Source organism: Lactuca virosa, chromosome 4, assembly GCF_052849685.1.
Source record: "Lactuca virosa cultivar CGN04683 chromosome 4, Lactuca_virosa_CGN04683_v6, whole genome shotgun sequence".
NCBI lineage: Eukaryota > Viridiplantae > Streptophyta > Magnoliopsida > Asterales > Asteraceae > Lactuca > Lactuca virosa.
Window position 1 is genome coordinate 249,104,525 of NC_136429.1, and position 13,661 is coordinate 249,118,185.

The following is a 13,661-nucleotide window of genomic DNA, read 5'->3' on the forward strand; positions in this document are numbered from 1 at the left end:
TGAATTGAATTGGTAAATTGTTTTGCAAGTAACATTAAATAAGATCAAATTGAGATAATCTAATTAGATGATTTATATTATTTGCTATTTGATCCTTATGCTTTGAAAAAGTTCAAGACTTGTCCTCAAGCTTTGAAATTTTAAATTTTGTGATTAAAAGTTTAATTTGGATAATTTTAAATTTCAAATCCCTAGAATTTTACAAGTTTAAAATTCAACCCTATACTATTTTATTATTACAAGCTTAATATATATATATATATATATATATATATATATATATATATATATATATATATATATATATGTATGTATAATTTAAAATGCTAGTCTTACCGTTAGTAGGCCTCATTCACGAAGCCAGTCTATAAGGTGGGTATAAGGTTGCTGCCTATAAAATGGAGCTTAATGGGTGTACATTCACACCCACCGCTTGCTTGACTGGTGGAGGGTCGTTAGCCGAATGGGTAGGATAGGGCAAACCTCCTCTCATTAATAAGTATAATGAATCTATTAAAGTAACTAAACATGTTTTATAAAATTCCCAATCTTAGTTACTTTAGGAAAAGTGAATTGATGCAATCCCATGAAATTACACTTTGTACCCTCGCTAAGACATTAATGGAACGCGTGTGGTTAACCGGCACATTAATTGGGTTCTAAGCAAAGGTGGCAAAGGGTGACTCATTGTTTGTTATAGTTCAATGGAGCGTGTGTGGTTAACCAGCACATTGAATAGGTAACTGTAACAGTGGGAGCACCTTGTACATTTGCATGGTTATTCACACCCACTTTGTGATCCTCGGCATCCCAGTCACAAACGAGAGGGGCATATCGAGATTTAAACATGTCATTGAAAGGTTCAATGAATCTCAATGAAATCTAGGAATTCTCAATACATTTAAAACTTAAAGCTTATGTTTTTCATGGTGAAGAATTAGTGAATCGTCATTCACTTACCTCCAAATTATTTGCATGTTGGATTACGGCATCCCTTTTCTAATGTGTAAATAATGTTGTTGGGTCCTAGCCCTAATTTTCTTTTTGGGTGTTAATTAGGGACTTAATCTAATCAAACTTTGTTCTTTCTATTTGTAGATGTCTAACGCAAACAACACAGCTGCTAGCTCATTTCCTCTAATGAGCCTTTGTCAAAAAGTGACATTCGATGGAACGAACTTTAGCGAATGGATAAGATACATTCGCACAATCGCGCGTTACGAGGACAAAGAGTATGTTCTCGATGAGAAGCTCGAAAAGATCAATCCAGAAACTGCTACTCCTGAAGAAATGGCTGTCTTTGAGAACCATGAGCGTGATGCAACGAAGGTCCATTGCATCATGATAGCCACAATGAACTCAGAATTCCAAAAGTCCTATGAGGACATGTATCCCTATGAGATGCATTTAGACTTGATGGAGAGGTATCACCAAAGCGCGAGGCAAGAGCGCTATGAAATCATAACGAATATGATTACTGCTAAAATGGGAAGTGGAGAGTCTCTTACTGTGCACTTGCAACAGATGCAAAGGTATGTTGATCGTCTTCGCAAGTTGAATGTCAACTTTGGGGAAGATTTGGCTATCGACATTGTTCTTCACTCCTTTCCCTCATGCTACAACCAATTTAGGATGACCTACCACATGAACAAGGAAGAGGTCACCCTAAGCAAACTCCAAGGGCTCCTGAGGACTGCTGAGAGCAACCTCAAGGACAAGTCTGTTGCACCAACTCCCAATCCACCCGTTGCTCCTGTTTTGGCTATTGGACAGGGAAGGGGCAAGAAGAGGAAGGTTTTTTCAAAGAACCACCACAAAGGAAAGTCCCAAAATGGTTCCTCCTCTAGTGGGACCAAGGTTGATCCTGCTAAGCCCAACCCAAACCCAAAGGAGGCAGAGTGCCACCATTGCCACAAAATAGGGCATTGGAAGAGAAGCTGCCCGGAATATCTGCAAGCCATCAAGGATGGGAAGATCAAGCCATCTTTCGCAGGTATTTACACAATTAAATCTAATGATTCATCTCATGCTATTTCTTGGGTTCTTGATACAGGGTGTGGTTACCACATTTGTTCTGATTTGCAGGGACTAGGAAGAAATAGGGATGTGGAGCTTGGAAGAATAAATCTGATCATGGGAAACAGAAGAACGTCGCCTGTCACCAAGATTGGAGTGTATTCTTTAGAGCTTAGGAATGGTTTGAATTTAGAATTAAATAATTGTTGCTACTCGCCAGATATGGCAAGAAACATCATTTCTTTTCATGGTTTATTTAGACAAGGATTTAGATATTCGTTTAATAATGAGAATGGTTCGATTTATGCTTATCTAAATGGTGTTTTATATTTTGAAGCAATGCCTTGTAATGGAATTTATGAAACTGTTATGGTTGTAGATAACCTAGGAAATGATGTGTTGTGTATGGATTCTTCCAATGGTATGGATAAAGCATCATTGTGGCATTGTCGTCTTGGACATGTCAACAAGAAGCGCATAGCCCAACTCCAAAAGGATGGAGTGTTGGAGTCGTTCGACCTAAGGAAAGATGACACGTGCGAATCTTGTTTACTTGGAAAGATGACCAAGTCACCCTTCACTGGCACTTGTGCGAGGGGTGAGGGTTTATTGGATCTCATACATACAGATGTATGTGGACCCTTTAGATCCACCACAAGGGATGCAAATCGCTTCTATGTGACTTTCACAGATGATTATAGCAGATATGGGTATATCTACTTAATCAAGCACAAGTCAGAAACCTTTGAAAAGTTCAAAGAGTTTAAACAAGAAGTGGAGAATCAATTGGGCAGGAAAATCAAGATGCTTCGATCTGATCGAGGTGGAGAGTACCTAAGTCTTGAATTCCACGACTACCTCAAGGAATGTGGAATAGTTTCACAATTGACGCCACCTAGGACACCACAATTGAATGGTGTAGCTGAGAGGCGTAATCGAACCTTGCTAGACATGGTTCGTTCCATGATGAGTCGTGATTCACTACCTATCTCATTCTGGGGGTATGCCTTAGAGACTGCCGCCTATATCCTTAATTTAGTACCCACAAAGAAGGTTGGCAAAACACCTCACGAGATGTGGACAGGGAAAGCTCCCTCGTTGGCACATATTAAGGTTTGGGGCTGTGAAGTTTTCGTAAGACGAGAAACTCACGACAAGCTCGAACCTCGTAGTGAGCGATGTATATTCATCGGCTACCCACAGAAATCCTTTGGATATCTCTTCTATAGGCCGAGTGACAATGTTGTCTTCGTTGCAAGGAGAGGGGTTTTCCGAGAGCAGGAATTCATAAGCCAAGGAGATAGTGGGAGGCAAGTCGATCTTGAAGAGATTCAAGAATCGAGCGATGAAGGAACCTCTAACACTGGCGCTCAACCTGAGGAGGAAACTCCGGTTGAACCAATTGACGAGTCCTTACCTCTTAGACGTTCCGAAAGAGTTAGAGTTCATCCCTAGTTTTATGGTTTTCATATTACTACCGAAGGGGACACGTATATTAGTGATGGTACACTAATAAATCTAGATGAACCTAATAGCTATAAGGAAGCCATGGCAGGCCCGAAGTCTGTAAAATGGAAAGAGGCGATGGACAGCGAGATTCAGTCCATGTATGACAACCAAGTTTGGAATTTGGTTGACAATGTACCAGGTCGTAAGACGGTCGGATGCAAGTGGATCTTCAAGAAGAAGACCGACGTGGATGGGAATGTGCACACTTATAAGGCGCGATTGGTTGCGAAGGGTTTCACTCAGACTCCTGGAGTTGACTACGACGAAACCTTCTCACCAGTTGCGAAGATAAAGTCTATTAGGGTGATGCTAGCCATTGCTGCATTTCATGACTATGAAATATGGCAAATGGATGTAAAAACCGCTTTCCTTAATGGGAAGTTGGCTGAGGATGTTTACATGGCTCAGCCAGAGGGTTTTGTCGATCCAAAGCATCCCAATAGAGTGTGTAAGCTTGAGAAGTCCATTTATGGGCTTAAGCAAGCGTCTCGCAGATGGAATCTTTGCTTCGATGAGAAAGTCAAAGAGTTTGGATTTGTACGAAGTGAAGATGAATCATGTGTATATGTCAAGGCCAGTGGGAGTATAGTTAGCTTTCTCGTTTTGTATGTCGATGACATACTGCTCATAGGAAACAACGTCCCGACTCTGCAGAAGATTAAGTCCTGGCTCGGGAAGTGTTTCGCTATGAAGGACCTCGGAGAGGCTTCCTATATTTTAGGAATAAGGATAGTGAGAGAACGAAGTAAGAGACTAATAGGACTTAGTCAGAATACTTACTTGGATAAGGTACTAAAACGTTTTAGTATGGAAAACTCGAAAAAGGGAGAACTACCGATACATAGTAATGCCAAATTGAGTAAGACTCAAAGCCCGAGTACAGAAGCCGAGATAGCTGAGATGAGCCAAATACCCTATGCTTCCGCAGTTGGCTCAATCATGTACGCTATGACTTGTACTCGCCCTAATGTGGCCTTTGCTTTGAGCATGGTCAGTATATATCAAGGGAACCCGGGCAGAGCTCATTGGATTGCGGTCAAGAATATACTTAAGTACCTTCGGAGGACCAAGGAATGGTTTTTAGTCCTCAGAGGGAGTGATGACTTAAAGGTACGAGGGTATAGTGACGCCAGCTTTCAGACCGACAGGGACAACTACCGTTCGCAGTCGGGCTGGGTCTTTACCCTTAATGGGGGAGCGGTGACTTGGAAAAGTTCCAAGCAAGAAACAGTAGCTGATTCAATGTGCGAATCAGAGTACATTGCAGCGAGCGAAGCGTCAAAGGAGGCTATGTGGTTGAAGAACTTCATTGGTGATCTTGGAGTTGTGCCTACCATAAAGGAGCCTATGGAAATTTTCTGTGATAATGAAGGAGCGGTTGCCTTGACCAAGGAACCGAGGGATCATGGTAGATCTCGACATATCGACAGAAAATATCATTTTATTAGACATCGAGTAGAAGAAGGACACCTCGTGGTAAAGAGGGTATCGTCAGAGGATAACCCAGCAGATCCGCTTACGAAGGGACTTAGCAGGGTTAAGCATTTGCAGCACGCTAGGAGCATTGGGCTAAAGGACGATATTAGTTTAGATTAGATAGTTTGGAAACGTGTAATAGATAAATGTAATTGACATTTGATGATTAAATAAAGGAGTATTATTTATAAGTAAAGCTACTGTCTTATGTTAATTGTTTAACTATTGTTTCATTTTGCATGTTTTGACTTCCTGAGTAATTAATTATTTGATAATAATCAAATTATTCGAATATTCCACAGTCGTTCATATGTTGGAAGTAGATATGAATGAAGACTGTCCTGAATTGGTGTGTAGATTGTCTAAAGTGTATTATACATAGCAAAGGTTTGCTACAACGTTCATGAGTGCTTATGAACTTGATTTGAGCATTGGAATAAACCCGCAGTTGTTGGAATCACTTCATGGAATTTATCACGAGTGATCACAAGATGGTAATATCATATAGTCTTAAAACCTAGATATATGGTTTATTGTTTGTTAATTGGTTATGCATTGATAATATGCAAACACATCAGTAACTTGATGTTATAAAACGTATTGTTGTGTATAATTTGATTAGTGGATAATAAATGCATATAAGTCGAAGTTTATCTGTTCCTTTTATCCTAAGAGGGTAAAAGCGATATCAGGGCCCTTCGATGATTTGATTTGACTTATGTGCCGGGCCCGGTCAGAACTAAATTGATGTGTTCGATTAAGTTCTATGTCAAATGAATCTGAGATCGAGAAACAAATTGCAGGACAATAAGTATGACCATGTTCCATGTAATTGTCCGCACGGTATCTAGAACAGAGGATTATACGATCCCTTATCTAAAGGACATGATACTGATAAGATCAGAGTTGACAGCGTCTTTGAGAGCTACGATTGCTAATCGGATTATATTTGCATATATAGTTACTAGACTTATCCAAGTGGGAGACTGTTGGATTAGTGTCTAAGGCTGTAACTATATTTGGTAAGTACTTGACCCGGTTATGCATGGTCCTTTTGGGTTGCCTTCACCATAGCAACTTGACAGGATGATTTGTTAAGAGAGAAGAGATATTATTGTTAATATATTATGAGAATAATATATTAAAGAAATAATAATGTTATTTGATTAATATAAGTCATATATTAATTGAGAATTAATTTGGTGACTTAAAGAGGTTAATTGAATAAAGGGCATAAACTGTCAAATGTGTGATAGTTGTATTTTGGGCTATGTATCCTTATGGATATTAGGGTGAACGAAATTTAGGGGCTTGGGAACCTTAATTTCGTCCAAGCCTTGTATCTAGAGGGATCTTGGATTGCTTAGGGCCTAAGTCATTCAATTAGGGTTAAAGGAGAAACCCTAATAGCTCATAGTATAAATAGAACCCTTGGGGTGGAGAAATCGGGACTCTTGCAAGCCAAGGAACCCTAGGGCCGATTTCTATTTCTCCTCCCTCTCTCTCAAGATCATCTTCTTGCTATTTGGTGTTTGTAAGCCATTAGAGGAGTGACAATTGTGACTCTAAGCTCCAAGAAGAAGAAGTATCAAGCAAGTAATTCAAGGTATTATTTCAGATCTGATTTCATATGATTAGATCCAATATATTACATTAGATCTAGTATTGCAAGTCTTGGATTCAATGCATGTTCAATTAGAGAAACCTAGATCCAAGCAATTAGGGTTTGCATGTGCACATAGGAAAGTTCTTATGGCTCAAACCCATCAGCTATGCAAGTTGAATTAAATTCTCTTAACAAGAGAAAGGTTTTTGGGAACATTATCCTCACACCTGAAGTTGTGAAACCATTAAGATATAGATGGATCTTCATACGAAAAAGAAATGAGAAAGACGAAATTGTAAGATACAAGGCCAGGCTTGTTGCTCAAGGTTTCTCTCAAAGACCTGGAATTGATTATGAAGAAACTTATTCACCGGTAATGGATACAACCACTTTTAGATATTTAATCATCTTGGTAGTATCTAAAAATTTAGAGATGCGTCTTATGGATGTTGTTACAGCTTAATTGTATGGATCACTTGATAGTAATATCTATATGAAAATCCCTGAAGGATTTAAAATGCCTGAAGCGTTAAGTGCAAAACCCAAAGAAATGTATTCTATAAAATTACAAAGATCTTTGTATGGTTTAAAGCAATCTGGGCGCATGTGGTACAATCGTTTAAGCGATTATTTGACAAGTAAATGTTATAAAAATAACACTATTTGTCCATGTGTATTTATTAAGAAAACAACATTTGGATATGTGATCATAGCAGTCTATGTTGATGATCTAAACATCATTGGAATGAATAAAGAAATCCTTGAAGTGATTGAACTTTTAAAGAAAGAATTTGAAATGAAAGATCTTGGAAAAACCAAATATTGTATTGGTTTACAGATTGAGCATATGCCTAACGGAATACTTGTGCATCAATCAAATTACACAGAAAGAGTCTTGAAACGTTTCAATATGGAAAATGCAAATCCTTTAAGCACTCCAATGGTTGTTAGATCATTAAATATTGACAAGGATCCATTTCGTCCATGCGAAGAAAATGAAGAAGTCCTTGGTTCAGAAGTACCATATCTAAATGCAATTGGAGCTCTTATGTATCTTACCAATTGTACTAGACCTGACATTTCTTTCGCTGTAAACTTGCTAGCAAGATTTAGTTCAGCCCCAACAAAAAGACATTGGAATGGAATCAAACATATTTTTCGATACCTTCGAGGAACTAGTGATTTAGGGTTATTTTACCCTAACAATTCAAAACAAGGCTTGATTGGTTATGCAGATGCAGGTTATTTGTCTGATCCTCATAAAGCTAGATCTCAAACTGGATACGTATTCATGAATAGAGGTACTGCAATTTTCTGGCGTTCTCAAAAGCAAACACTTGTTGCGACATCCTCGAATCATGCTGAAGTAATTGCACTAAATGAAGCTAGTAGAGAATGTACATGGTTAAGATCGATGACACAACTAGTTTTAACTTCATGTGGACTTGAAAAGGATATATGTCAAACTTTAATTTATGAAGATAACTCAGCATGTGTCACTCAAATGAAAGAGGGATATATCAAGAGCGACAGGACAAAACATATATCTCCAAAGTTTTTTGAGTACACTCAAGAGCTTATAAAGAACCATCAAGTTGAAACCAAATATGTTCAATCCAGTAACAATGCAGCAGACCTTTTTACGAAGGCACTTCCTACTGCAATCTTCAGGAAACATGTCCATGGCATCGGAATGCGACATGTGCATAGAGTATAATGTGACGGATGTCTAAATAAGGGGGAGTCAACTATACACTGCACTCTTTTTCCCTTCGCTAAAGTTTTTTTCCCACTGGGTTTTCTTTAGCAAGGTTTTTAATGAGGCAGTACGTCAAAGTTGAATGCTAAAATGATGTCATCCAAGGGGAAGTGTTGTAAATAATTGGTGGTGTTGTAAATAATTTGTGGATGACATAATAATTGGTGCATGGTAAATTTGTCAACATTTCTAACTAGTTACAATTATATGTTAGTAAAATTTATAGTATAAATATTCCTCCATTGTAAAGAATGAAAGACACCAAAAGTTATAAGAGATATAACTTTCATATTCTCTCTAAATATTCTTTCTTCTCAATTAAAGTTCTTATCAAAGTTTACTAGTTTGGTTTGATTTATAGTTACAATAATTACGCTTAATTCATAACAGTTTTCAATATATACATATATATAACTTATATAAACATATCCTCTTGACATTCAAGTTCTAATGTATAAATTTTACTTTCGAATTCACTCACACACAGTTAAACTTGATTGTTTTAGAAGTTCTCCACTTGTTACAAATTATAAGATTATTTTCGCCTTGAAATTGTTGAGAGACTTTGACATTTCGTCCCAACATGGGAGAAATACCACAATTGCCCCTACATCTTGTACGTTTTATAAATATATTTATTGACTCTTTCTTCCTTCATTTCTATAGACCTCACAAATCTTTTAACAAAAATATAGAATTTACATATTCAATATAATTAAGCAAAAAAACTTATTGCTTCGTAGTAAATAACAAAGCCTTAAATAACAAATTCATAAACAAAGACATTTGTGTACTAACCTACTTAGCAACTACTTGTTGTCTTCTTCATCTTATCTTAATGAAAACAAAGAAATTAGAAAACACTACCATTACTTAATATCAAAGAACGAGGTTAGATTACTCAATTTCCCTTTTAATTATAAACCTTAATTCATGATAATAACGTCTGACCAACTATATTGGTTTTCTTTATCATCGTCCAATCAACACTCTCTGCACTTAAAACAATAGCATAATTTACGAGGTTGTCGACTACTGGTGTTCGAATATCATATTTCTCTAAAGGCATCTTTTCTTCATGCCAAATATAAACAGTGATTGAATGTAATAGTTAACTAACCAGAGATGGAAATGGCCATATGGTTGACGGTGGTGATGGGAGTTGTGCCACTGGTACTGTGGTTATTATGGTGGTGGAACAATGTATGGTACTGGTTAGTTATCACAACTATCCGTTCATCCAAAGGCGGCACCATGCTGCCTCCGGGCCACATGGGTCTTCCGATATTGGGTGAAACGCTCACATTCCTATGGTACTTCAAATTCCTCCGTCGCCCTGAGGACTACATTAATTCAAAGCGTCAAAAGTAATTATTTTCTCGTTTTGTTTTTCGTTTACCTATACTGCCTTTTTTATGAAGTTTTTATTTATGTTTGATCTATTATTATAATATTAAACAGGTATGGCGATGGGATAGGGATGTATAAGACACATCTATTCGGTAGACCATCAGTGATTGCGTTTTTACCATCGACAAATAAATTTGTACTTCGAGATAACGAAAGCTTCAAGTACGGATGGGCAATGGTCGAGCTTGTAGGCAAGACGTCACTAACTGGGGTTCATGGAAAAGCACATCTTAGGCTTCGGAGTTTTGTTTCTCGAAGCATTAACCAGCCAAATGCTCTTCGTAGAATCGGCCTTGCAGTGCAACCACGAATGATCTCAGCGTTACAATCATGGACCAAATGTCATGATATTACTTTCTACGATGAAATGAAGAAGGTAACATTCGAGAACATTGGTATGTATTTTGCTAGTATTGAGCCTGGCCCTACCCTCGACAGGCTTAACAAATACTTCGCCGGAATGATTAGTGGATTGAGAGCCTACCCATTGAATATACCAGGATTTACATTTCATCATGCGCTTCAGGTACTATTTATCATTATTTTTTTTATTATTATTTTTTTTGAACAGCATGAAAGTTTTTACTATTTATCAAGCGTAACTGGTCATGATAAGAGATGGTGTAATTAATATATATCTTGTCCATTCATAAGTACTCTAAAGGTGTATGTTGAAATCGTTTTTTAAACAGTGTCGTAGAAAAATCGAAGCGATTTTCAGGGAAGTGTTAGATGAAAGGAGAAACAACTACATTAATGGAGAAGATCAACCTATAAATGATCTAATGGATGGTTTGATGAATCTCAAGGATGAGGAAGGGAACCATTTGAGCGACACTGAGGTTCTTGATAACATGACTAGCATTCTTCTTGGTGGCTATGAATCAACTGCGTTAGTCACAATGTGGGCTGTTTATTATCTTGCTAAATATCCAGAGGTTTTACAAAAGCTTCGGGTAAGCCTACACCTAGACCTGTTTTACTTTCTTTGTGGAGCTTATTTATGTTACTTACGTATACCTTGCAAAATATGCAGGACGAGAACATGGCTCTCAAAAAGAGCAATAGCGAACAACTTGTAACAAGCGATGAGATTCTAAAGTTGGAATACACCATCAAGGTATGATTAATACTTTTCGTTTTGCTAATCCTTCTGGTTAATCATGATGTATGAAACCTCTTTTTTGAAATGTACGCCTTCAGGTTGTCGATGAAACAATCCGATTGGCGAATATAGCTGGGTTTCTATTGCGTATCACAACAAAAGATTTGGAGTATAAAGGTAATTGATCAGTGTTCTACTATTTATTTACTTGTTCTTATTAAGTTTTTATAGCCATATCATTATTGTTAATGCAGGGTATACTATACCGAAGGGATGGAATATGATTCTATGGCTTAGGAATGTCCATATAGATCCTAAAATCTTTGACGATCCATTGTGTTTCAACCCTGATAGATGGAATGTAAGTATGATATGCAAAGCTTTTCAACTTTGTTAGATGTAATATATTTATTTTCTCTGAAAGCTAAAAATATATATGTTTTAAGGGATCAATGCTACCAGAAAACTTCCAAGCATTTGGATACGGTCCGAGAATTTGTGCAGGAAATATGGTTGCTCGTTTACAAGTCGCATTGTTTCTCCATCATTTGTCCACGGGATACAAGTATGATGATATTCAATACGTGTCATTACATCATTTATACATAGATTTTGATTAAAAACCGTGAAACTTTCTATTAATATTAATATATCGTTGAATTTTTAAATTGAATATCAGATGGAAATTGGTGAATCCGGATGCGAAAGTGAAATATCTTCCACATCCTAAACCAGAAGATGGTCTTAAAATTACCATTGAAAAACTATGAATCCTATTAATTGGAGAGTCTACTCGTTCTATATTTTCGATACTTCTTTGGTCAAACAGGCCGTTATGACTTATGAGTACTTATGCTTGAATGAAAAACAATATCCTTAATTGTACCTTTATATGATAATAGTACCAAATTTTGAATGTTACAGTGGTTTTTTCTTGATCCCTATTGAATGTTTTTTTTGATGTATTACTATAAGGTTACCTAGGTTATAGGCCGTGTAAACTACAGTTACAAAAATAATAAAATTTTTATAGTAAAACTTATAACTATTAATTAATTATTTTCAATAAATTATTTATTAAACATGATTTTGTAGGATTTTCAATATAGAAATACAATTAATTATTGTCAATCATAACCTAAACTTATTCGATGCGAATTTAAATTTCTAATAAAAGTCAAGAATCAAATAAATAACTATCTGACTTATTATCAAAACCAATACTTTTTTAAAAATAAAAACTGATGAGAAAAAATCAAGTGTCATTTTTATAAAACATTTGAAAAGAAAACGTAGATTATAAGAAAATGACAAGTGACACTAATAACAATTTTTTTATTAATATAGGAAGATACTACAAAAGTCCATAATTTAGGCGTGAATTTATAATTTATAAAAAAAATAAAATTCTGTAACATTCCGTTTAAAATAAAATAAATAAAATGAATAAAATAAAATAAAATAGGTGAATAAATAAATAATAAGCCCTAAAACTCTGAGATGTATTTTATATTTTAATTTATTTAGCCCTAATTCTGTAATAATTATCAGCGTCAGCTATAAGGAGTTAAATAGTATAAATTTCAGAATTTGGGGTCTATATTGTAATATTAGGACTTGAATTGTAATGAATTCTGAAAGCTATGGGCTGTTTGGTAAATTATGGATCTAATTTGAAAAGAAATTAAGAGGGTGGGACTGAAAATGGGAAATTGGTGAATAAATAAAAAAAAATGAAATTCTATAACATTCTGTTTAAAATAAAATGAATAAAATAAAATAAAATAGGTGAATAAATAAATAATAAGCCCTAAAACTTCGAGATGTATTTTATATTTTATTTTATTTAGCCCTAATTCCGTAATAATTATCACCGTTAGCCATAACGAGTTAAATGGTATAAATTTCAGAATTTGGGGTCTATATTGTAATATTAGGACTTGAATTGTAATGAATTCTGAAAGCTATGGGATGTTTGGTAAATTATGGATCTAATTTGAAAAGAAATTAAGAGGGTGGGACTGAAAATGGGAAATTGGCATAAGTTGAATCAAAGACAGGTTAAGACCTGTCACCTTCTCATGTTCCTTCGTTTTTAAGGAAGCATCCTCAAACACTAACCCTAGAACCATTTTCGGCCGCCACCCTTATTTCCCCCATCCCCAACCGCTGTCGTCACCTCCGTTCCTTGCTACACCAACCGCCAAGTGTCGTGGCTGCTTTGCCTTCCTGCTAGAACGAGTTAGCGACCGTGAGTTCATCCGCTGCCACCATTCCTCCACCTTCTTGTTCTTCTTCTTCTTCTTCTTCTTTTTTATCGCCATCCACAGCCGTAACATGACACTTGTCGTTGTTGCTCTGGCTGCCCCTCGTATTCTTTCTGTCCCGCAACATCCAGTCGTCGCCGTTGCCGCTCGTACGACCCTATCGTCCGCTGCTCCGGTCGCCGTTTGCCACCCCGAAGGAGGCTGCTGATTTCGTATGTCGTGTGAGTGTGTGTGTGTGTCTTAGTTGACCGGATAATCGAAAAGAACCACCATGGCCGACAATCATGGTGGCTGCCACCTGCTGCCATTACCTACCGCCACCAGCCATCATGGAAGGTGGTTGTGTGTGTGTTTTATGGTGTAAATATGTGTGTGTATTATGGTGTGATGTTTTATGAGCAATCCATGGCTGTAAAATCAAGGAAAACCCCCAGCACCACCGTGAGGTGGTGGTTGCCACCGTTCTGCCACCAGTAGCCACCATCTCCGATGGCTGTATGCATATATGTGTGA

At 36.9% G+C, this 13,661-nt stretch overlaps 1 protein-coding gene across 1 annotated transcript; it reads left to right on the top strand.

Moving 5' to 3' along the window:
* Window positions 1-9,464: 9,464 nt before the first annotated feature.
* Window positions 9,465-11,737, top strand: LOC145168794 (ent-kaurenoic acid oxidase 1-like). Its single transcript, XM_079087482.1, has 8 exons — window positions 9,465-9,733; window positions 9,828-10,302; window positions 10,469-10,732; window positions 10,813-10,896; window positions 10,980-11,058; window positions 11,136-11,242; window positions 11,328-11,446; window positions 11,561-11,737. The coding sequence occupies exons 1-8, from the start codon at window positions 9,492-9,494 to the stop codon at window positions 11,649-11,651; spliced, it is 1,461 nt and encodes a 486-aa protein (XP_078943608.1). The 5' UTR covers window positions 9,465-9,491; the 3' UTR covers window positions 11,652-11,737.
* Window positions 11,738-13,661: the final 1,924 nt, after the last annotated feature.